The 24,244-nt window shown below is 40.3% G+C and overlaps 4 protein-coding genes across 10 annotated transcripts in view; 1 reads left to right on the top strand and 3 right to left on the bottom strand.

Moving 5' to 3' along the window:
• Window positions 1-5,446, bottom strand: cradd (CARD and death domain containing adaptor protein). Its single transcript, XM_085387448.1, has 2 exons — window positions 5,061-5,446; window positions 1-1,117 (listed from the first exon to the last, which is right to left on the bottom strand). The coding sequence occupies exons 1-2, from the start codon at window positions 5,371-5,373 to the stop codon at window positions 813-815; spliced, it is 618 nt and encodes a 205-aa protein (XP_085243574.1). The 5' UTR covers window positions 5,374-5,446; the 3' UTR covers window positions 1-812.
• Window positions 5,447-6,101: 655 nt separating this feature from the next.
• On the bottom strand, window positions 6,102-17,914 carry socs2 (suppressor of cytokine signaling 2). 2 transcript variants are annotated; one of them, XM_085387768.1, is made up of 3 exons: window positions 17,887-17,914; window positions 12,220-12,430; window positions 6,102-11,268 (listed from the first exon to the last, which is right to left on the bottom strand). In XM_085387768.1, exons 2-3 carry the CDS (start codon window positions 12,344-12,346, stop codon window positions 10,787-10,789), a joined length of 609 nt encoding a protein of 202 aa, XP_085243894.1. In that variant the 5' UTR covers window positions 12,347-12,430; window positions 17,887-17,914; the 3' UTR covers window positions 6,102-10,786. The 2 variants fall into 2 exon arrangements, with proteins under 2 accessions (XP_085243894.1, XP_085243893.1); XM_085387767.1 differs by lacking the exon at window positions 17,887-17,914 and adding an exon at window positions 15,204-15,634 and having other exon boundaries at window positions 6,103-11,268.
• LOC146649564 (uncharacterized) overlaps window positions 16,808-24,244 on the top strand; it is a 380,555-nt gene continuing 373,118 nt past the window's right edge. The window contains exons 1-3 of one of the 2 annotated variants that reach the window (XM_085387777.1): window positions 16,808-16,923; window positions 17,004-17,121; window positions 17,253-17,290. In XM_085387777.1, coding sequence (XP_085243903.1) covers window positions 16,816-16,923; window positions 17,004-17,121; window positions 17,253-17,290 — 264 coding nt within the window. In that variant the 5' untranslated portion in view covers window positions 16,808-16,815. Of the gene's footprint in view, window positions 16,924-17,003; window positions 17,122-17,252; window positions 17,472-24,244 lie in introns of those variants that run through there. The other variant, XM_085387776.1, reaches the window with a different exon arrangement.
• The window catches only part of LOC146649565 (filamin-C-like), a 61,698-nt gene continuing 59,097 nt past the window's right edge, over window positions 21,644-24,244 (bottom strand). For all 5 annotated transcript variants that reach the window (XM_085386989.1, XM_085386986.1, XM_085386985.1 and 2 more), the window contains 4 exons: window positions 24,014-24,190; window positions 23,715-23,933; window positions 23,121-23,327; window positions 21,644-23,031 (listed from right to left, as the gene is read on the bottom strand). In XM_085386989.1, coding sequence (XP_085243115.1) covers window positions 22,844-23,031; window positions 23,121-23,327; window positions 23,715-23,933; window positions 24,014-24,190 — 791 coding nt within the window. In that variant the 3' untranslated portion in view covers window positions 21,644-22,843. The remainder of the gene's footprint in view (window positions 23,032-23,120; window positions 23,328-23,714; window positions 23,934-24,013; window positions 24,191-24,244) is intronic.

Genomic DNA, 24,244 nt, shown 5'->3' on the forward strand with positions numbered 1-24,244 from the left:
GTTTTTACAGGAAACATTTGATTTAATTTCTCAGGAAAAAGTTCAGTCCAACTTTATTTGATCAGGATTTAAAGGGATAGTGCATTGCTTCATCACAGTAACTTATTCTGTTCACTTCCAGCTGACAGACCAGCTCAGCATGACTCACATTTCACAGTAATCCTTCTGTCTCTGATCCTGGGCCTCAGTAACAATGAGTGAAGCATGAAGCAGAGCAGGTGAGGATGCTCCTGTATGCTGATGATTCAGCTCCATGAAGAAACGTCATCCTGTCACTTTACACACTTCAGAACAAACTCAGGATTTAAATCTCTTTACATTTCTGCTCTTTCTGTCAGACTTTCTGCTTCAACATTTGAAATGAAGTCTCTCAGAATCCAGACTTTTTATCTTCAAACATAATCTAATCTCAGACTGAACTTTAATCCCAAACCTTCGACAGGTTATGTTGCTTCAACAGGATTTTACTGTCATGAGTTGATATTTATGCCACAAATTTACTCTTTTTGTTTCATATTGTTGACTTTCTACAAAGCATTCATCTAAAGATGTGTTCTCTGGATATAAAGTTTAATAAAAGGATTCTAGCATCACACATCAGTTTTATGTAAAAAGTTTAAAACCCCACAGACACAAGCAATAAAGGCACATTTTAGTCTTTGGCTGCTTCAGTTTGTTCTAAATTTGATTTTTCTGATTTATATCCTGAAAACACTTCAAAACTTGAACATAAGTGTAAAAATGTATATTTTCCCCTAATATTATATTTCAGATTTCAGTCTTTTTCTTCATTTGAAATGCGTCTCTCTGCATTACGAAGAAACGTTCAGAACGTCCTCCAGGACCGCTGAATGGATGCCAGCGCTCTGCAGACTCTGCAGTAGCCTCTCCACTGTCGCTCGCTTCCCTTCAGCCCGCCTCCACCGCACCAGCCCAGCGAGCGCCGCCGCCTGAGAACTGAGGCTGTGATCGGACCGGCATCGAAACAACACCTCTGCCGACAGACCCAGATCCAATAGCACCGATTCCCACTCGGCACCGAGCTGCAACGCCAGCTGGGACAACTCTCGATCTGAGGGAACCCGCTGTAGAACCGATTCTTGGAGCCGACAGGCGTCTGCAGACAGACGGAGAACAGGAAGGTCAAAGGAAATAAACTTTCACCTATATAAAAAAAAAATCATTGTTTACCTTTTTTTATTATCATAATGTCATTATCATCTTAGAACTAGAACCTCAGTTCTAATTTCAGATTCTGGATTTAATCCTGACTTTTATTTCTATTTCACAGTTTTTGTCATTTTTATTTCAAAATGTGGATTTTAATCAACTTTGAGTTCAAATTTCTAACAATAACATGAACAATAACACTTCTTTGAAAAAAAGTTTCTTTGACATTCAGTTTAAAACTTTTTTTAGACTTCTCCCGAAAACCAAAACTGTCACAAAAAAAAAAAAAAAAAAAATCATGTTTAACCTCAGAATATGTACTGACAAAAAACAAAAAACACTTTTCAATGTAATCTTAATTCGTTGATTTTGGACTTAATGACTTATTTTCGATATAATTATTTCTTGTACACATCAACATATATATTCAGTTTTGTTGTTTTATAGGGAAAATTCAGATGTATCAAAAACTCAAAACTGTAAATGAACTAATACAATGAATTTATTTTCTAAATAACACAAAATATGACTTATTTTTATTTGCTTAGACAAAGACTTTATTCAGGTTTAACTGAAGATTTTTTTTAAATAGAATTTCTAATAATTACTTTTCAATTTATTCTTAGACTACATGTTTATTTTAATTTTAAAATTCTGAAATTCTCTTTAAACTAATTATTGAATTTGGAGTTTGTCATTCTGAAATATCACAAATTCAGACTTATTTCAAATCTGGACTAAATTTTCACATTTCAAAAAGAAAAAAAAGCAGACTTTGATCGACTGATTTATATTTGCCCTCTTCAGGTTTATTTCATAATATCAAATTCATCTAACAGATTTCCAGTTTAAATTGTTTTAAATCTGAACATTGCTTTGGTTTGTAAACATCTTATTTTAAATGTTATCTCCAAATGTTTGAATGTTTGGTTTGTATTGTCAGGATTGTGATGTTTTCAACTTAACACCCTCATAAGGACAAACAGAAGTGAATGGCTGTTTGGATTGGGCAACTCCGAGCCCGTTGGTGCTCTGCAGGGTGCCGTTTGTTTGTAACCTCAGCTGGTTGAGCAATTCGAACTTTCCGGGGGTTGAACAAACAGTGAAGCGTGGTTACTGTGACCTCACAGGAAAACATGACGCCAACAGCTCATAGTATTTTTTCTGTTGTTGTTGATGCTGCCGTCCAATGAATGAAGACCAAACGGCACAGCCCTCCCACCACCGCCTGCCTACGTTAAAATACTGAGAACTGAAGTTACAGCAAAAACCAGTGACAGCAGAACAAATAAAGTTTATTCAAACGGCCAGAACACAAACAAGTGTAGAATGTTTTTGCCTTTTTCTGCTTCAAATGCTGACATCACTGAATCCATGCACGGCAGGCGTGAGCCCACCAAAATCTGTTTTTAAAAAAACTGTAATTTACATGACCTTTAAAATCCAAGCTTGTTTGCTGCTGCTGTAACCTCCTAGGACCTGGCGTCCACATATGTGGACATCACATTTTGGGTTGTCTAGACCAAAATACAAAGTTTTGCTCTACAAGGGCCTGATATCCACTTACGAGGACATTATACTGCCTCTGTTCTATCGAAAATCTAAACGAATACCCTCATATGTGGCTCTAATTTTTCTCAGAAACAAAAATTAGGTAAAAAAAAAAAAAAAAAAAAAAATCAAAAATCTGGTAATTCTTTGTTTTTACATTCATCGGGTCCCGATCAGCCCAAGCATCAAAGAGAAATTAAAAATGCATGCCATGGAAGAGTGCTCTGCAGGTGTGAGAGGGCTTCTCTGCTGCCGCTGATCAGACCAACCCCACACCAGGTAACTAGTGATGGCCAAACTCTGACCGTCTGAGGGGTAGTGAGACGACTCAGACGCCTACAGATCAAAAATAGAACATCTGCTGGCATCCGTCTGTCCGTCTGATCACTTCATTAATCACTGAAAGAGCTTCATTTTGTCCAAAACACAGTTTACCGTCAGCTGTGACAATGATGGAGTATCAAATCCACAAACGTTGGGTTAGGTGGATAACTGTTGATCACATTATTGTATTAATAAATGACTGCTGTTGATTTTTACTCAGCATCTGATGGAAGCTGCAGATTATTTGTTTCATTAACTTTAAACTGAAAGCATCCACAGTCCCGTGATGAAGATGTGCTTCAGGTTAGACTGAAGGAAGAGGACAGTCTTCCTCTCGGGCTTTAATCAAAGTCAGGAGACTCGTTAAGACCAATGCTCCGTGTTCAGACTTCCAGCTCACAGGATGACTTCAACCTACAGGAAGTCCTGCACGATTCATTTGGATTCATTTTATAAATAAAAATCCACATTTTCAAATTAAAGTCAAAACAAATTTAAAATTCCAACCTTGTGTGTCTGAAGTTTACAATTTCTGGATTAAAAGTGACAAAGTTGTGAATTTTATGAATCCAAGTTATGAGATGAGTGTGAACTATACAAATCTAAGATTTGGATTTGAGGATTGAGCAAACAGAGAGAAAGTTACATTTAACACTAAAAAGTCTGAGTCTTTACATTTTAGTTCAGATTAGGACAGAGATGACAGGATTAGACGGTCAGGATTCTGCATCAATACTTTGTCAGCACGACGTGGGACTTTCCTGGAAAAAACAATCAAAATCAGGGACTCCGAGAACGGCTGCAGCAGGAAAATTCTGGGAAACTAAACTCAGACAAAAATAAAACGAGGGGATTTTGAGAGGCTGAAAACCCACCACTCAGAGGAGGAGGAAGAGTTTGTTTTCCTGCCCAGGCCTCCCTCGTCCACCTCCTCCTTTTATTACCTCCCTCTTGGTTTCCAGGAACCTGGCAGCAGCTTCCCAGCCAGATGTTTGGGATCACATTCACATGATGCTGATTCTGCATAATCCCAAACCTCCTTGGAGCAGATCAGTCTCCTCCCATTTTTCTAAGTGGGGAATTTGTTCTGCCGAACACTTCTGATTTTGATAAATGTTAAATAGTGTATTATATTTCTACATACATTTTTTGTGGGGTTTTTAGGCTTGTAAATGGCCTGTATTTGTATAGGGCCCTAAGGGCCCCAAAGCGCTTTACATATCCAGTCATCCACCCATTCACACACACATTCACACACTGGTGATGGCAAGCTACAGTGTAGCCACAGCCAACCTGGGGCGCACTGACAGAGGCGAGGCTGCCGAACACTGGTGCCACCGTGCCCTCTGACCACCACCAGTAGGCAACGGGTGAAGTGTCTTGCCCAAGGACACAACGACCGAGACTATCCAAGCCGGGGCTCGAACCGGCAACCTTCCGATTACAAGACGAACTCCCAACTCTTGAGCCACGATCGCCCCAGTAAATCATCAGTGTGATTTCCCCCCTAAAAATAAATGGCACTATCCATTTTTAAGCAATTAAAAAAGCCAAATGCAGCAAATGTGATACAAATTAAAAGTCATATAAGAAAACTGAAATGTAATTTATGTTTTAAATAAATTTGTCACATGGTTCAATAAACTGTCGATTTTCAAAAATTAGAATTTTCTGGAAATTATTTCATGGTTCAGTCCTCAAATCAGACAATACTTCCATGAGGTTTGGTTGAACTAAATGTGACCCACTCACAGTGGTCAGTCTTTGATGTAGTCCACGTTACAGAGGTCCAAGAGAAGTGGTCTTACATTTGGACCTGGTCACACTGGATGTAGTCTCCTCAGACAAACATCAGTGACCTCTGACCCTCATCTGATCCTAAAACAAAGGACCCAGAGGCTGATCTGTGTCCTGGATCTGGTCTGGCTAAAGTACCTGTGCCTCATGTTTCTGCCAACAAGACTTCCGGGTTTATGTAGAGAGGTATGATTCCCCCGCACCCTGATTGGTTTTACCTTTGGGTCCGGGTTCAGGTGGGGTCTGGAGCTCCTGCAGCAGTCGGTCCCGGACCCAACTGAAATCCTGCAGGGACCGCAGGAAGGATTGGAAGGCCCGGGGCCCGCGGCTCGGCAGGAGGTCCAGGAGCCGGAGGGTCTTCTGTCTCTCCGTGGATCGGGACTCGATGTCCTCCACCTGCGCGTCCGTTAAAATCTCCTCCTGGTACAGAAACGGAACGATGGTTTCGCTGACCAGAAGCTGGCCGGACAGCTCCAGCCGGTGTTTTCGGAGGACGGCTCTGTGCACCGGGTCCATTTCACCGAAGCTCATAAAAATAAGCAGTTCCACATCATTAAACTAGTCCTTTGTGTCAGCTGTACAACTACCTTTCAACTGCTCTGTTTTTGTGCTCGGGTGGAAACAAGCAGGCGGAACCAAAGTCTTTGCTAATCACGTTGCGTTCACATTTTTTTTATGGTAATACAATCTAAAATTTGCTTAGATTGGTGGTTAATATGGGATCTATTTGCGTGGAAGGATTGGTTAGTCGTTGATCTTAAATTCGGCGTGCGTTTATACCCCGGATAAAATTAACTTTGAGGGAAAACAGATTTTATGCAGATTGATTCTGATAAGATGATTTCTGGTGACGTAAATGTACGCCGAAGTTCGGTAAGAAGCCTCGCAGAGCGTTCCACTTTACTGATAAATATTCTTCATTAATAAATCCACGAGGAAACCTCAAAAACAAAGTATTGAATTAGGTTCAGCGTACCATAGCATCGAGCAACGTTACCTAACACACAGCATTAGCTAAAAACCAAGGGTAATTTTATAGATACAAGATATATTTTATTAATAAAAAAAGAAAATAACGTTTATAAAATATCTGCCGAATTCATTAAAAAGCCACAATCTGACCAAAGAAGTTAATATATTTGTTATATATCAGATACTTACATTTAGGAATTCAAAATAAAATTCCCCAAACTGAAAGATTTTCCATGGAGTTCACAAAACCTCGTGTCACATTGTCCTTTATTACAAGATTTTATTTTCAAAGACCAATTTACAGTTAACTGAATCTGTTTTTGACATTGTTATTGATAATATGTGATTCATATGTTTATTTGTGAGAAAAATAATTTATACATAGCCACCAAATGAAAAACAGTACACTGAGACAAATTCATAAAGCTGACTACTGCACAATGTTCTCATTTGCACATTTAAAAATGTGGGGAAAAGAATCTAAATTTTTACATCTTTAATTTAAAGCACCAGGAAGTTTAATCATGAACATTTGTTATTTCTACAAATCTAGAAAATGAATGGAATAACTTGCAGCAGTTCTTGCTAGAAGAACTTAAACAACAAATATGACCAGTCTATAAACACGTTTCAGGTTTCCTGGCACACTCAGGCTTCTATAAAGAATGGGCCTTCATAAACTAACCAGAGAAACAAAATTTAACAGAGAGATTTTATTAGCATCATTTGTTTCTTTGTATTATGTTTTTATTAAAAAAAAAATCTGATTATTAATGAAGATATTCAGCTTTTTCCTTTCAATAAATGATAAAAAAAAACCCCAACCATTTATTACACACATACCTGGGCTTCCATAGTTTTGTCCTGTGGGTGTGAATCAATAACAGCATGAAGTATAAGCAGCAGTGAGACATTATTGATGAGGCACCATATAAAATTTATTGATCTCCTGGTAGGAGCTGATCAGTTCATCGTTTACATGCTTCAGAAACATACCAGAAATACAGACACGATTAATTATATACTTCATCAGATCACAGGGGCTGCGATATGTACAAGAACGCGCACACGCCCTGCCTGCTTGGTGCATCCATGCTTAATTCAGCTGCTCTTTGTCATCTTCATCATGGAACTGGTCAGATATCAAGGCTGAAGCACAAACAAACACCCTGATTGGCCCTCCTTATACACACATCACAGGACACACCCTGTTTACCTGAGCAGCTACATGACCAATCAGCTCTGCCCCTTCTTCTTGGCCGATGCTGAGCTGTGATTGGATGTTTGAAAATGATTTTAAAGAAAGGTGACAGAGCGTGAGCATGCAGCATCGACGCCCTGTACCCGATCAGGGACAACTTGACAAAAACATAACATGGTCACTTGTGTAACCTTCATTTCTACGGTAACAAACAGGTTGAATCCATGACTAAATGTTTTTTTTTTTTCATTAAATTAAGTGCTTGCATGTCTGTTGGATTAATGAGGCAACCACAAGATTCCACAGGCCCCCCCAAAAAACATGCAATTTTTGAATGAAGTTTGGTTAAATGTGCTCCAGAGACTCAGCATTAACCATCAACACTGGTGGGTGAATATGAATCCTAAAAACAAAAGCTTTTTAATGAGGCTTGGTCAGGGTTTGTTAAACATGTTTGTGAAATGTGGTGGTTCAGCGGGTTTTGTTTTGTTTGGAGACATATTTGAGACTAAGACCATTTAATCCAAATCACACCCACTTGCACCACATTTCTGGGGATTTTTCTTTTACATTGGGGGTAAAACAAGAACTTTTTGTAAGCAGGAAAAACCCTGATGATTATGATGACGACAACAACAAAGATGGTGCTGAATTTATCGGGACTAATTACTAACACCAGCAGGATGTATTTAGATTTTTGAATTGAGTTTGGCTGAATTGTAGTTAAAGGTTCCTTCCTGAGTAAGGGCTCGAAGCTAGAGATATGGTGTCAGTGAGACTTCCTGGTAAAATAAAATAAAGATATAAACATTTTTTTACCAGGTCTCAGTGTCTGTGCTGAATTTAGGAGACCATGATACTGGTAATAAAAACGTAGGATATTTAAATTGAGTTTGGTTGGAAGGTCTTCACACAGCCTGAAGCTGGTTCATTGGTGCAGACTGAGGTTATTTGATGAATTGAGCTTTGAAAGTGTGCCTTTCCATCTCCTTGCTACAGAAATAACAGGTCCTGCACCTTTACAGCTCTGAGCCAATCACAGTTTAAGAAAACTGAGTATTTACTACATGCAGGTACAAAGTCTGAGGAGCTTGTTTTGTTTCTGAACGTCCACGAGGACACCTCGACTCTCCGCCTCACCAGCGTTCACTGTCACAGGCTGTCTGTCGGCCAATCAGAAGGCTCTGTTTACTTGTGTTTACAGGTGGGACTGACAAGCTCTGACTGGTGGAGAAAAATGGAAAATTATTCTATTTCCTGATTTTTGTTTTCCTTCTGTTAATTATTTCCACAGAAATCCTCGCAGAAACTTTCCAACATGAAGAGGCCGAATAATCAATCAAAAGATCAATTAGAAAATCAATCTGGAACCGCTATTTGGTCTAAACATATTTTTTTCTTTTTTTCACTGATCAAATAATCAAACTTAATGGGAACAATAATTACTAACTTGATCAATAATAAACATTTAAAAATGTGAAAAAAGGTTAATCAATAATCGATTAATATTCATGTTTCAACACTTAAATTACTGTGACCAGGTTGAAAGAGGTTACATATGGAGGACCAACATGGCCAAAACTCTGCACGAAATTATTAAAAACACACAAAATAATGAAGTTATAAGATGGGACATATTTCAGTATTTGTATTAACACCTCTATTAGTTTTATTTACAATTTTTGAATTTCTTTAAAAATATTTTAAATAAAAATATAAATATTTTAGTTTTGTTTCTGTTCTTTTTTGCTTTTGTATTTCCCTCCATATTTTCAAAGCTTATTTACTTTAAGTAAAGTCATACAAATAAAAAAAGCAAAGAAAACATTAAAGAAATAAAAACAAATATTAAAAGTTTAAAGTTATTTATTTTGTTTAGTGAAGTCATTTCAGTCCTCGTCTTTTAAAAGCATACTTTCTGATTGGCCAGCTTCTGGACACCCACTGTTTACTTTAGATTTGAAATAAAGAGAAAAGCTAGTAACCCATGAACCCACAATTTGCTGTTTACGTTCTTCTGACACCAAACTCCATTCAAAAAAAGTCATTTTAAGTAGGCCTGCTGCTACAATTTGTTGTTATAATTGATCATGTTGACTAAGATGCATCCTATAGAAAAACCACATGAATGCACTTTTGTAATAGCAATACACTACAGGAAGCTAAGGGGGCAGCATCGCCTCTATCACCTGGCAAGACTGCACTCACTACTAACGAAGAAGAACATTGTGTGAACGGCAAGAGTGGATGACAGAAGTAAACTGAAAGGGAGATTAAATTTAAAAAAAAAGAAAAAAAAAAAAAGAAAAAAAAGAAAGTATTTTACAAAAATTAAACAGTTAAACCAGACCGTGCTAAACGGAGCTTTCCTTCCACGACTGCAGTGCATGAGCATTTCAAACGCTGTCACCCTAGAGCTGTTACATCAGCTCTGATGAGTCCGTTATTGAGAGCTAAGTCAGTGCGTCACATTGATACCTTGTTCATGTTCGTACAGTAATGTTTATTTTAGCTTACCTGTTAGAAACCTCTCAGGATGCTTGCTAAGCATTTCAGTTTTGCTAGCCAATGACTGAAATCCAATAGCAAACCAGTACATTTCTGAAAAGAGGCTGATGCACCTCTCAAATTGCTGAAATCATGACAGAGAGCATCTTCAGCATGTTTATCAGCAGCTGGGAACATCTCAAAGACAAGTGTGAGCTTTCCTCCAGAGCATGTCTACTGCAGTTGTGAATTCATGAACTGAATCATCTGTAAACTTCGGAAACTTGTTATTTTGAACCTGAACAAAAAAATATATATATATTTTTTTTAATTCAAAGCTTTATTCGAGTTTATGGACACTTTTCTGTTTAAAGTAGCATTTTAATTTATGTTCCTTGATATTTTATTGACTTACTTTTATTCTGACCGTGCTATTGAGTAATGCTAGAGATACATTTGATTATTTTCAAATTCACACGTTTCCTGGGTAATTATTTGAATTTGCTGTGGAATGAGACAACAGGGTGACAGTCACAGGTGGGCAGACCAGAGAAGGTGAGGTCCTGGAGCCTAGAACAGGAAGTTTGCCCACAGGGACAAGAGTTACTGAAATAATCGTTGACTAATTGAAGAAAAATTGACAGATTAGTCAACTACCAATCTTTAGTTGCAGCTGTAATTTAAAGGGAATGTTTTCCAAACCTGTGCAAATCTGTGATTCATCAGCAGAGCAAACCTGAAAACTAAAAGAAATATTTTTATTGTTTTCATGAAGGTAAATACAATATTCTGGTTTTTATTTATAAAATTAACTTGGGGGCAGCCCGATAGCACCACTTTCCCCCTCTGCATCACTCAAAGTGTCAACAAGCAAAATTAATAACAAAGCTTTTTAAATAATGGTATTTGTAATATGACGTTTCATAGAACCATGGTAACATCAGTGACCACATCAGTAACCACTGTAAACATTAATACCTTAAGATACTTCAGATTTATCTGGTCCATTTTAAAAATCAGCATATGGATTCAGGGGAAAATGGATGTTCTGAAAAGTGATGATCTGGTAAAGGTGAGGGGACGACGAGGTGTCAAGTCACCACAGAGCAGAGAGGTAGCTGTGGTCAGGAGGGGTCATGTGACACGGCGTTTCCATCAGACCTTTCCCCTCTGACTCCAGCGTGATTGGCTGCAGACTCAGAGCACATCGACACTGCAGCTTATTGCGTGACCCTGTAGAGCAGCACACGATGGGATCAGTCAGTGGTAAGATGACATCAGTCCTTACACATTGTAGGCGTATTCCGTCAGGTAGTCCTTTAGTCTGTTGGGCAGCGGCAAATCCTGAACCTGCCGTGTCCTTTGGTTGATGGTGATGCGACAGAGGTGCTGCAGGGATGGCGTGGAGGTGTACACGGGTTTGGTGAGTAGCAGCTGCACTGTGCCATTAGGCGGCACCGGAGAGACCTGAGAATTTGACGCCGACGCCGCCTTGTCGCTGCTCCTGGACAGCTGGACGTAGTACTCGACCAGGTGGACCACACTCTTGAACTGCTTCAGCTTGGGCTTCACCAGGACCACCGAGTCCAGCTTGAACTTGCCGTGTTTGAACTCGATCCGCAGGTTGGTGGGACCTGCTGACGTCATGGCGGAGATGGTGAAGAGGTAATCTCTCTGAGAGCTGTCCCGCAGCAGGAAGGTGCCTTCGGAGGTGTCCTGCAGGATCTCTTTGGCTTCATTAGCCGTCAGACTGCCCCAGTACCAACCTGACAGTAAGCAAAAGATGAACTTCAGAATAACCCTTTATCCCAGCTCATCCTCTCTGAAACCACCCGTTTTAACCAGTCTCATTAAAAGCTCAGTTTGTTCTGATTAGCCAACTTTTGGAAGCCTGCTCAGGGGCAGCACCCAGTGACCGAGCTGTCTGTATGTGTCAGTGTTTGGAGATCACCAACCCCTCCCACTGTCCTGCTGAGACCATATCTTAATCTGAAACCACGCCCCCAGTCTCCCTTGCTGTTCCAACAATAAATAATTACTCAAAGTCTTGGTTGGAAACAGGACTTCAGAAACCAACATGTGACGTCACTGTTGCTCACCGCACCTTTATACTAGCTATTAATGGGAACTTAACAGGTTAAAACCACAAAATGACCAAACTAACCAACCAATCAGGATGGCTGCAAAAGAGCAGCTCCCGTTTGTTTCACAGTAAAATGTTTTTGTGAATCTGCCTGGTGGAAAGTAATGGCGCCACCTAGACACACACCGATTCTTTCAGGTGTGTGAAACAACATACAGTGCACACCTTTCACTGTTCCCCTGTCTGTCACTGAATGCAGCAGCTGTGGTGCGAAACGGCCCAAACCAGCCAAGGAGACCTTTAGAGACGGCAGTGCTGCTCATGTTATGAGCTGAGAATGAAATCAATCAGCTGATTTGTGGCGGCTGGGTACCTGAAGACTCGCTGCAACGTCTCTGGAGCTGTTAACCATCATGCTTTAAAGAAAAATCTGCTGTGTTTGTGATTTTTCAGCCTCCTGAACAGGACTATTTGATGCACTAAGGTGAGCCTTTTTAGTTTTGGATGTGCCCCCCCCTAAATCTGCCAAAATAAAAAAATAAAAAAACAAGAGGATGGAAACTCCACCTGCTGGGCTTTGGTTTCCAGCTGTTCTCCTCTGGATGGAGACTGTGGAGGCGTAAATCTTTCCTACCCGTGTTTCTGAGCTCCTTCATGGCAGCGGCAATGCGGCTCTCGTCAGATTCCACAGCGGCGGTATTGTTGTCGGCTCGTCTGTCACTCTCGATGGTTTCCGTGGACTCTGAGGACTGGCAAGTCATTGGATAAATCCGACCTTCAGGCCCACAGCTGAGACATGGACAAAGTGTACAGGGCGCAACTGCTCACACCACAGTGTCAAAGTCCTGGAAGTTCAGGAGAAAAACCAGTGAAGAAGAAAAATCTGACATGAGGCTTGCACACCAGGCTCCACTCAAAAAAAGTTGATCCAAAAATACTTTAGAGCCTGAATGAAGTCTGAAAACATTTTTAACCAGAAACTCAACAAGAGAAAGTTTTATTTCTCAACATTTCAGCGTTTTTTACGTTCAAGTGAGCCGGTAAATAAAGGAGCTTTATCTTTAAGACAATATTACTCATAAAGACAGATCAGACAGAGGCAGATTTATGTTTCACTAAATCAATCAGCTGACTGTAAAACACGAGATTGACTCATCACCTCTAAATAAATAAATTCAGCACTAAAACAAACAGGTATACTGTCTCTCTCATACCAAACCCCAGTCAAAAAAAGTGCAGATTTAAGACCAAACTGATTGAAAGTTTAAAACTGTTGGGTGTCAGATTTGTAGATTTTTGGGGGGAGGAGGCTGAATGTTTTTGAACAAACCTGACATCTGAACTCTGCAGAGGCATTTTTTTTGTCCAAACTGAGAGAAATTAGTAAAAAAAAAAAAGAAAAAAAAAAAAAAAAGAAAAAAGCCAAAATCACATTTTCCTGGATCTTTGTTATTATTTAAAAAAAAAAATTTAAGTTCATATGAGACAATAAGAAAGGAATTTCAACTTTAAACCTTAACCATAATCACAAACACATCAGCTAAAAACAAAAAGCGAAGAAACTTTAAGGTCAAAAATGCCAAAAGACTGATGATGTGAAACAAAAAAAAAAAAAAAGGTACATAGTGTCTATCAAAGAGTATTGTTTATTTCTTCACTACAGGAAGATTTTCAATGGCTTTAACTGAGCAGTATTTTTTCTCTTACCAAATTCCAGTCAAAAAAGTCCACATTTATGACCACTGGTTAAAACTGCTTTGTGTGGCCTTTAAAACCAAAAAAAAAAACCAACCAATATTCACCATAACTATCATTAAAGTGTTTTAAAGACTGGGGAGAAATAAAGCAATAATAAAAAAGTTAAAACATTTTAGACTGGCACTCTGCCGAAGTCCCTTTAATGCTTTTATATTTGAGTAAATAGTGGAAATCATTCAGATGAGAAATGTGTTGAAGGGCTCGGTGTGTTACTCCTGTCCTCTGTTAGGTTAACTCTGTTATCTCACATTCCTGAGTGCTTATGCAACTTATCTCTGCAAAGACAAACCTCCAAACATCTTTCAGAGACCAGCTTCTTTATTCTGTGCAGCAGATATAGTGGCAGTTTTAAATTAACTCAGGTGGAAGGTGAAATCTTATTAACTAAACTAATAGAGTAAAGAGACACCTTAAGTTCCTCGTCTGTCCATCATGAAACAAATGCTGTTTGACTGCTTTGTGTTTAAACAAAGAAAGTATGTGAATGTTTCAGCACATAACAGCAGACTGAAGTTAGATTAATTCATTTTTCCACCTTAAAAAGCAGTCAGGTGAGGTGGTTCTTGTTCAAAGTGGACTTTGGGGGACAGGCCACATGTTTACATTCCAGGCAGCCTTAAAGCAGCTGAATTTCTCACAGAATTTGGTGAGAGATCTCCATTTCCCCCCGTGGAATAACCTGCTTAGTATTCAGGCCAGCAGGGCAAACACAAGAAGAAACGGAATAAATACAGGCTGCTTGTTCCTGTGTGCACAAATCAGTACTGCACTCTGATGTCTTGTTGTCTACAACAGTGGCTTCCGTGAAGAATGAGAATTACAAGAATTTTAACTGAATTTGGAAAAACTGGGCTATTTGGAAAAAGCAAACTAAGCATACAGTTTAAAACCTGCTGTGAGGTTTTATGTCTGACTGCAGAGGACAAAGGACGCAAAAATCACTGTTTTTATAAGCGACTTTGCACTCTGACCTCGGAAACAAATTAAGGCGATTTTACAATAGAATTTGTTAAAAAAAAAAAAATTCTGCACGTATAGCTGCTAATAATAATAATAATAATAAAAAAATATTTGGTGTAACCGAGGAACAGGCTGTCAGGAAAGAACAAATAGGTCATGAAGAAATATTACAGTGGCTTCGAGTTTAAATTCTATTTGGCGAAACAGCAGTGAGTAGTGCAAAATTAATTTATTTTATTACAATTAAAATTGAACGCTGATGTAACTTTGTGGACGGAATAGAAAGGAGAGCTGTGTAAAGCAGGACACATAAATCCGCTTGTTTTTATTCAAATCTACACAGCTTTGGGCACGGGGATAAATTTGGAAGAATTTTAGTATTTAGTATTTATTTATTGTCATTGTCAAGAACAATGAAATTGCGTTTGGGGCTTCCATACAACCCAAAAAAAAGAAAATAAATACCCCTTAAATAATAAATACCCCTTAAATAATAAATACCCCTTAATATTTTTTTTTTTTGAGTAGAATTTGGTATAACATGAACAGTTCTTCAACGATGATTTAAAAAAAGCCCTTCCTAAAGCAAAACCTGGACGGGGAGTTAGTGTGCCGAACTGAAGAATGGGCTGTAAAAATAGCGGGAAAATTAGATTATTACGTTTTAATCAGATGAGAACACCGAGAAGCTTATTCTAAATGTGAACGCAATTCGACAGGCAGTAGAAGGGCTCCCATTATTCTGGGTAAAATAATCGAACTTGGGAGCACAGGTCAGTGCAGAAGGCTCTGTGCAGTCTTGAGCGTATTATCGGCGTGTTACTTGTCTATTTGGGTGCGTGTTTACCCACCTGGTTTGAGTTTTGGTGACATGTTGGTAATAAAAACAAGCACACGCACCTGACTGCTTTACGTCCTGCTAGCTGCTGTCTAGCTAAAAGTCACGGCGGGCTCAGCAGCGCTGCCGCCGATGTGTCCTCGGGGGGGGGGGCCCGACATGTCCCCAGTAACACTTCTAGTCCAAATCCCGAGAAACGCTCCGCTGCTGGAGGTTTTCCTTCTTTCTTGTCTTTCCCGATTTACAAATGGCGGGTTACAGTGCAGATAAACGGAGGTCCCTGCCGTCTCTCTGACACCCAGTCCCACCCGGGGAGCAACCGCGCACCGGCAGCTACCGGAGAGACCGAAAAGCACCGAGCGGGTAATCGAGCGTCCGAACGTCCGTCAGAGAGCTGGACACAACCGAGTCCAGCAGCTGCCTAAGAACCAATGTCACCATAAACACAAAGGCAGCATTTCCAGGAACTTTCCAGGAACACGGTCACGTGGTGCCACGATTTAAGGTGGACTGACGTATGCGGCTGTTGGTCCTCCTGTCTCTGTAAGGACCCACCTGGAGTCACTCACAGGCTCTCTCTCATTAAACTCAAACCAGGTGTTAATGCCCACACAGAAAACAAAGTGAAGATCACCCATGTTGCAGTGATGCATCTCTTAGTCTCAACTAGCGCCTCCTATATGTCACTGTATATAACACTGTTTAATAAATGATAGTTACCAATAGTGATGTGCGGATCGATCCTGAAATATCGATTCCTCCGATACCAATCATTTATGTTCTAGAATCGATTCTCACATTAAAATATCGATATTTTAGTAATTTAGAGTAAATTTGTAGTTCATCATAACAGGAACACAGTGGGAAGAAACTATAACATTCGGATTGTCTACATTCAGAAGAACTACTTCCTCTTCCGCCTTTCATAGTCATGTGTGAAATACGGCTGTATAAATGTCTGGCAGCCCCTTGGTGTGCGCACTCACAACAATGGCTGAGCCTAATTGTGCAGAAGTATTTTACCTTCACAAACAGCTGAGACGTGGTTTGCCATACATGTGGCAAAAAAAGTGCTCCAAGAGTGAGGTGTTGTGGCCATACTAGGGAGACATTCAAAGGGCTGCTGGGGGGGGGGGGGGGGGGGAATACATTTTACATGGTTTATTTATCGGATAAAATACTTTAAATCTCACAGTTATTATTGGCCAGCCGGGAAACAGCGGGGTGTCTGTTTTGGAGGAAGGAAGTTTCAGGGTTTAAGTAGTCATCATCATGGACTCATCCGATTAGAATGAGAATAAGCAGTCATCAATCATTTGCAGGTTTTGTCTTTTTAATTAGATAACGGGTAAAGGAAAGACACATGGACTGCTATCACTAAAAGGGACAAAGTATGATTTAAGTAGTGATGGGACGTTCTGTATCGAGGCTTCGGAGCGTGTGTCGAGTAATGGAGGGGGCGTTTCCGCGAAGCGCGTATCGAGGCTTGCTTCATTTATGGGAGGAGCTGAAAATGATGACGTCCGAAGCCTCGCTGCCCGGCTGTACCACGTGACTGGTTCATGAAGTGGTTCGAACTTTGCCGCGAGATATGACAGCGATATAAACCCCTCAGACTTCATTCAAAAATGTGGGTGTTTGGAGAGTTGCGGTTAGTGAGAGTTTGGAGACCGTATGGAGGTTTATGAGAGTGAGGAAAGTCAGGAGAGAATGGAGCCAGCTAAGAAGAGGAGGATGTCCTGCCCTGTGTGGGAACATTTTGATCTTATTCCTCCCAACAAGGTATTTCTACAGAAGATGTATTTTCATGATACTGATGGTGCAATACAATTTATGTTGAGCTGTCTTGACTTTTGTACAAGGTGAAGTGTTTGCTATGTGCCAGGGAGCTGGGATATAACAACAACACCTCATCCATGCTTAGGCACTACAGAGCTTTGCATGAGAATAAGGGGGACACCGATCGTGGAGCAAGACCAGGTGAGCCATCAAATGCAATGATAATATAGGATGCAGTAATGTTACTAAATGATATAACAATATTATACAACTGTTATAAGTTACGTGTGTGATATTTATATTTGTGCTTTATCTTTATTGTCTTTCCTCAGGAGAACAATCTCAAATAGATGAAGACCTGGTCAGCATGGTGATTGAGGACTCCCAGCCATTTAGCATTGTGGAGGACAAAGGATTCAAAAGATTTGTTAAATCATTAAATCCTAGCTATGTTCTCCCCACTAAAATGTCATAAAAGCAGTGAAAATTTAGTTTTTACAGAATAAAATGTGAACAGGCAGGACTGAGGCTCAAAGCCTCAGTGTGTAGCTGTCCATACCTCAACGTTACAAAAGCACAACCACTGTCCATACCCCAACCACACCTCACCTCACAGTAAATGATCATTTCCATTTCAAGCATTTCCAAATAATCATTTCCCATACTGCCAGTATAAATATACACAGTATACTGCCATCACTACAATATACATGTTTTACACACTCCTTTTGTTGTTGACATTTACAGGCTGTGTGCAAAATGCCACACTCTTCAAATTCATGCCAGCTATTATTTTTACGTCCAGTAGGTGTCCTGCTAGAGCAAATGAAGCTTCATGAAGCTTCGCGTTGGGGTGAACCAATTGGATGAAAAGCTTCAGTGCTTCATGGGGCTTCATCTGCCCATCACTAGATTTAAGTAACTCAAAATGATACATGAACTCAGGAGACTCAAAGAGAAACTCACCTCAGCTGCCGCCCGTGTGGGAGTGAAGAAAGAGTGAGGGGGTAGGTGAGTGCAGTTCTTATATAACGAGTGACAGGTGAGTGCAATTAAGGCCAAGCACCACCCCCAATCAAAGGTGAGGACAAGAAGTGCATCTGCCAGTAGGTGGCGGTAATGCACCTTTCAATTGTTTGCCAACCGCCAATATAACTGTAAGAAAGAAGAAGAAGAAGAAAGTGCATCTGATGAAGTGAATGTGCTGAAAGGTGAGCCTTTACAACAGTGTCCAAATTCAGAGGCTGCTTCCACCTGAGGACCCGGTCTAAAGAAAGCCGGGTAGTACGTCACGAGCTGGAGTGAAACTGCTGTCTGCTCCTTGCTATCTAATACATAATACTTCTGTTTAATTATTTTCTGTTTGACGTTTATTCAGCTGTGTGAAAACCCCGGAGGAACCCTCCTGAGGGATTAATAAAGTTACATTTAATTTAATCTAATCTAATAACTTTAATCTCAGCCAAACCGATTTAGTCACGAACAAATAAAACACTGAAAAAGCCGAACAATAACATTTTTAAGTTATCAAAGTGACTATATCATGTTTAACCCGAGTAGCAAAAGACCGCGGGGGTTTGAAAACGATGTTTGGATCGGCTCAGATATTTGAAGTTTACACAGCTACATTCTCACATGAAAATATGTTAAAAGTTTTTTTGCGACCCAGAAAGCGAAATAAGAGTAATATTAAATCTAAGCAGCTGCCGCCATTGTTGGAAACTGGAATAGGCTGGGCCGCGCTATGAATTCTGCGATATGGTTTTTCAATTTTGTTGTCCGGCTGGAAAATCGGGAAAAATTCGGGAGAATGGTGGCTCCGGGAGATTTTCGGGAGGGGCACTGAAATTCGGGAAAAATTGGGAGGGTTGGCATGTATGGTTGTGGCAACATCACTAACCTTGTCAAACACCTCAGAGTAAATCATATCACAGAATATGACGAGTGTATGTTGAGGTTGTTGTGATATTTTGATACCATGGTAGCATTTACAGGATATTGTTTTATAGTGATATTATACAGGAAAACTGTTACTCAATAAGGCCCATTTACTAGTTGTTTTTCTCTTTCTCTGTGACCCAAGAATTAATGTGTAAGAATCACAGGCTGGTACCAAGGTCGAAAATACCACAGAGATCACTTCCTTACTCCCATCCTCCCTTCTTTATCTCCTAGAAAAGAGCTTGTTAAAGGCCAGGTGGTTTGTTTCAGAATTCACTAATGAAAGAACTCTATATTCTATGTCTAGGAGTGTATTTTGCTGGGATAATCATAAATTGTAGCTGAACTGATAAACTATACAAAGGATACTTCTCTGCTCACAAGGCAGGAAGACGTTTCCTTATTTGGTCTGTACCGGTTTGAACTGAGAATCTGCTGACACACGAACCTTTTTCCTCTATATAAACTGTTGTCTGATGAATAAACCTTTGAGTTGATTTTGGGAAAGCAACCTGAAGCAGTCTGTGTTTCCTTGTTCTCCCAAGCTACTCCCGGCGCTGTAACTAACCTGCTGAACGGCATACCTGAGTGTTACTTTGAATAATTTTGAATCTTATAGGGTAAAGACAAAACTCTGCTTATAGGTGCCCACGCCTCGGAGGAAACCCGATCCACGGAGAAACCGGGGACCGAGATTTCCTTCAGAGGTGAACTGAAGAGGAGAGGGACAGGTGCTGCTAGGGCGAGACAGATGTCTCTCACGGAGTCCTTTAGTGCTGCAGGCAGGCAAGGTGTTCAAATAGCACAACTTCAGTTTTGTTATTTCTATATGATGAACTCTGCATTATTAAGTGATAAGAACAAGTAATCTGATGTCCTGTAATTATTATGACACTATAATTTGAGATACAATAAATAAAAATAAGTTTTTGTACAAAGTATCGGTATCGGATCAGTATTGTCGATACCACCCTGAATATTGCTTGGTATCGGATTGGAAAGAAAATCAGTGGTATCACACATCACTAGTTACCAAACCCGACATCCTCATTTTGAAGCTTAGCTCCCTTTACCTACTACTATAGTCTTTTTTTTATTTCCAGAAGCGAAACAAGTGCTATGTCATAATGCTAACTAACTTGGTAATCAGTCTGTATCCACAGATTATATGAGCCACATGTGAAATAAGCCTCAGTCCAATTTGAACAGTGAGATATAAAAATGCTGTAAGCATGTTTATTTCTGCTGTAATTTTGAGCATTTTAGCATGAGACTGATTCACTGCTGGCGCCCCTGCTGGACATCAAAGGAACTGCAGGCTTTAGTTCTTCAGCGTCTCGCATACGAAGTACCTTCGCTGCACAGTTTCCCGCTAAGTTGACGGTAGCCCCTGGCAGGTTCATTTGAACTTTGACCTCGGTGAGGTATGACGTCTATATCTCAGATTGACAGGTGCAAAACTTGTCGTAGTACAAGCAGAGCGCTGCAGCAAGTTCAACACAAACGTTGGGCTGTTCGCTCAACCAGCACTCGCCACTTCCTGTGTGATCAGCCTTCAGAAGTTGAGTAGCTGGGCAGCCCGATTAAGATAATGGAAGAACTATTGTCTGTTCTTGTTGTTGTTTTTTTTTCTTGTTAAAGCAGAAACAAGAAGACAGACATCCATTAAGCAGATTAAGAGAAGTTCAGCCTTTCCAGGAGGAATTTCAAAGTGGGAAACTTCACAGAGAGTGATATGAACACCTTCTCTTCTCTGTTGGCCAGGCGGATCTTTTTAAATAGGACTCTTTCCCCCCAAGATTTGGCCACTGGATAAGAGAAGTCATGGGTCACGTTCATCTTGAAGATATCAGCTACACCATAACAGGATCTATTGGAAAATCCCGTGCTACCTGATAACATTCATATCCTTTGCTGAAAGCATGGCGGCTGGTATTATTAAAACATACTGTGATGCTATTATTGACCTATGTGACATAATTATAATTTATTTTTAAATATTACTGAGAAAACATGTTGATAATTCCTAACTATCTTTGCATGCTTAATAATCTGGTATTGTATTTATTTTGGTTCATATAGTCTGTATTGTGTTTTTTTTCTCAAAACAAAATACAATAAAGACTTTGTTTGAAAACAAAGACTGTTTCTCGGGTTCTATTTGCCGTTTTTACTGGTTTCTGCTTCCACCTGCTGGTCCTTTGCAGCACCACAGTCACACAGATGCCCTCAGATCACATTCAGCAGCTTCTCTGCTTAAACCCTGAACATGATATTCACACTGCTCATCTTCCAGCCATTTAAATAACAATATCTAATATGACTAGAAATCGTCTCCAAGCAACTTCAAATACATTGCCCCAGTTTATTTAATCAGAGTATTGGACCCGTCCTTACCATTTTTGTCTTTGGTGTTTCATAAAATTGGAACAAATTAGATTTTTTTTTTTTATGAATTTCTTTTCATCTGCTTCCATTTGAAGGAGCTGTAACCCGAGTCTCAGATAATGGGCCTGTATCTGTCTTTCTGTCCGAAACAAGCTGTTTCACTCCTCCCCCAGGAGGACAACTTTTGTTCTGGTTGGCTACCCCTCACAATCAGAAGGTTTGAACAGCAGGTGGGCGGACTTCTGTCTGACACGATCATAATAGAATACACCCTCTGCATGACATTATATACCAAGAGTTTATGAAAATGAGATCAGACAGCAGTCTATTGTACAACACAGGAAAGAGGAAAAGCACAGTAGATTGTTCTCCATCATGAAAATGAGATGAGAGATTTCACAGATAAACTTTTATTATGCCTGCACAGTGTCGCAATACAGAAGGTTAACATATCAAACACTTAAACTTTGCTTCACTCATACATATAAAATCACTATAAAATGTCACTCTAATATCTGCTACTGTTTTTCCAACATTCACAAAGGAAACGCCACTTCACTTCCTTCCTGTGGTTTAAAAAAAAAAAAAAAATCCATCATCACCTGCTTCTCTCAACAGTAAGACCATTTTCTGTCAAAGAAAATCAAAGGAGAGAAAAATGCTGCAGGATAAATAAAAACAGAAGAGTTTGTTAACGTCACAGCCCAGCTCATCTTGATCATTCCACATCCCACAACTGGGCCTACGCCACATGAGCGATCTGGCACAAACCCTGACATACAGAGACCTGCTGAGTGCATCTGATTCAACATGGAGGGAAGATAGTCTCTCGCTCACCTGAAACTGAATGCTGAGGAAGGGGAGACTTTGCCTGCTGAGGCTAACTAAACACCATTTTTCACTCAGAATATCTTCAAAAGACATTAAACTCATCCATGAGAAAACATGAATGCTTTTAGGGATCTGTAGTTATCAAGCTAACTTTGGGTTTAACTCTGTCTTTTCAGGGTTATAAAGGTGGTATGTCACCATGGTAACTGATGCTACAGACCAAAGTTGCTCCAGGTTTTGTTGCAGGTAAGCGTTCACCATCTACTGACCAATCAGATTTTTGGACGATAGTCACCATGGCTGGAGTGCAGACAGTCCAAGGGTCTGAAGTGTTCGTGGTTATCGGATGAGCATCAGTAAGAAATAAGGATTCTTAGAGAAAGTTTATAGTTTCCTGTTTTTACAGATGGAGATAAGAAATAAAGGACTCGGAAGCACTTTTCCCCCCTCACTGACGTTAAAACTGTTTCTTCTGTTTAAGCTAACTTCTGAATTGTTTGGTTTGTGGGAGCAAAAGAGCAACTTGCAGCTTGAATTTTTCACTAAATATGAGGTGTGATGAAAAAGTTCAGAGAAGTGGACACACAAAAAAAGATGGAAATGTATGCAGTCTCCCCTTCATGGTGACCTCAGACACCTCTGGACCTCTGAGTGCTGCATATCTTCAGAAATACTAACAGAAAATCTGTCATCAAGAAAATAAACTAGTCCAGATAATGCAGATCACATTTTAATCCAGTCTTGGACAGTGAAGAGTTCAGTTTTAAGGGACTGTGACATGAAACGGACTGCCGGGGACGTTCTCGTCTCCCCACTTCACAATGAGGATGTAGCTGCCCTGCTCTTTAACAGTATACGTGACATTGTACATCCTGTTGCCCATGTGTTTGACGTACACTTCCTCGCAGGGTGTCTTCGGCCCGTGGACACCGACCATCAACATGTTTGTGCCTGCAAGGAAAAAAACGGAAATATCGTGAGTGGTGAAGAAAAATCTCAGATTTGACTTTCACGAAAGACAGGAGGGACGAAATGGTCACCTGCTTTACTGCAGTCGACTGTGAAGGTGTTCTTCTGACCAATGAAGGCCTTTGAAAGGCCGGCACCTCTGGAGATGACTTTACTGGCATCTGAGGAAAATTTAGGCAGAGAGGCAAAAGGGCTGCCCATCGCTACTGACTTGCTGACGGTCTCCACAAGAACAGACGACGTCTCATGCAAACTGTGGCCACCTGACAGACGAGGTCCTGGAAGAAGAAGAGTTAGAGTCAGCTTTCTCCAACAGTATGTGGACATCCCTTCAGGTTTACTGAAAAGGAGGAAAAGGAGTCATATGGTCAGTATCACCAGCTATGTAGAGCTTGGTGTCCTACAAGTGCATAAAAACAATTGGTTCCAAACAAGCTTTATTTAGAACTGAATGTGCTCTTTATCTCTGGAGGAATCAGTGGAAAGTGATGAATCATGCTTTATTTCCAGGAATCACTACGCCTGAAGGCAGCATGCAGACTGTACACAACAAGACCGAATCACTTTCATCCTCATTTCCAAGGAAACCCCAGGAAACTATACCCGTGAGTATCAGGAAAACTCACGGACTGACCTCAGTAAAAGGTCAATGGTCATTGACCCACCTGATACTTTGGCCTTGAAGGGGCTGCCTACAATGTGCTGGGGTCCTCCATACTTGATGGAGATCAGGTAGCTTCCAGGAGCCATAGGTGTGTAGGAAACCTTATACCCCTCAGGAGACTCCTGACAATCCATCTTAACCTTTGATGGGCCATCAATTGTCACGGACAGTGCTCCTGAGCCGGCGTTACAAGTATTGACAATAAACTCTGATGCCATGCCTAAATAAAGTGAGAACGCTCATTAAAACTCTCTTTCATCAAATGGCTTCAAAGTTAAAGACTTTGTTTTTTGTATATACCTGTGGTTCCTCCCTCCAGACCTGACCCAAACGCAGACACCATTCCTGGATCTCCGACCTGACCCGGTTCTCCTACTCTGATCTTGAAGGGACTGCCGGGGACATGGCTGCCATTAAAACGAACGTCTATAGAATGAACTCCATTCTCCTTTGGGATGAACCTGATAGCATGCTGATCTGTAGAAACAGGAAATCATTGATTTACAAACAGTTCTATAACCACCGTAAATA

Source organism: Rhamphochromis longiceps, linkage group LG17, assembly GCF_057381845.1.
Source record: "Rhamphochromis longiceps isolate RC_006_pf linkage group LG17, R_longiceps_female_GT1.1, whole genome shotgun sequence".
Classification (NCBI taxonomy): domain Eukaryota; kingdom Metazoa; phylum Chordata; class Actinopteri; order Cichliformes; family Cichlidae; genus Rhamphochromis; species Rhamphochromis longiceps.

Coding starts and splice junctions, on each gene's coding strand:
- cradd (XM_085387448.1), bottom strand. CDS start 5,373: ATGAGCTTCGGTGAAATGGACCCGGTGCACAGAGCCGTCCTCCGAAAA. Junction 1,118..5,060: donor ACCTGAACCCGGACCCAAAG/GTAAAACCAATC, acceptor GTCTGTCTGCAG/ACGCCTGTCGGCTCCAAGAA.
- socs2 (XM_085387768.1), bottom strand. CDS start 12,346: ATGACTTGCCAGTCCTCAGAGTCCACGGAAACCATCGAGAGTGACAGA. Junction 11,269..12,219: donor GAAGGAGCTCAGAAACACGG/GTAGGAAAGATT, acceptor GCTTACTGTCAG/GTTGGTACTGGGGCAGTCTG.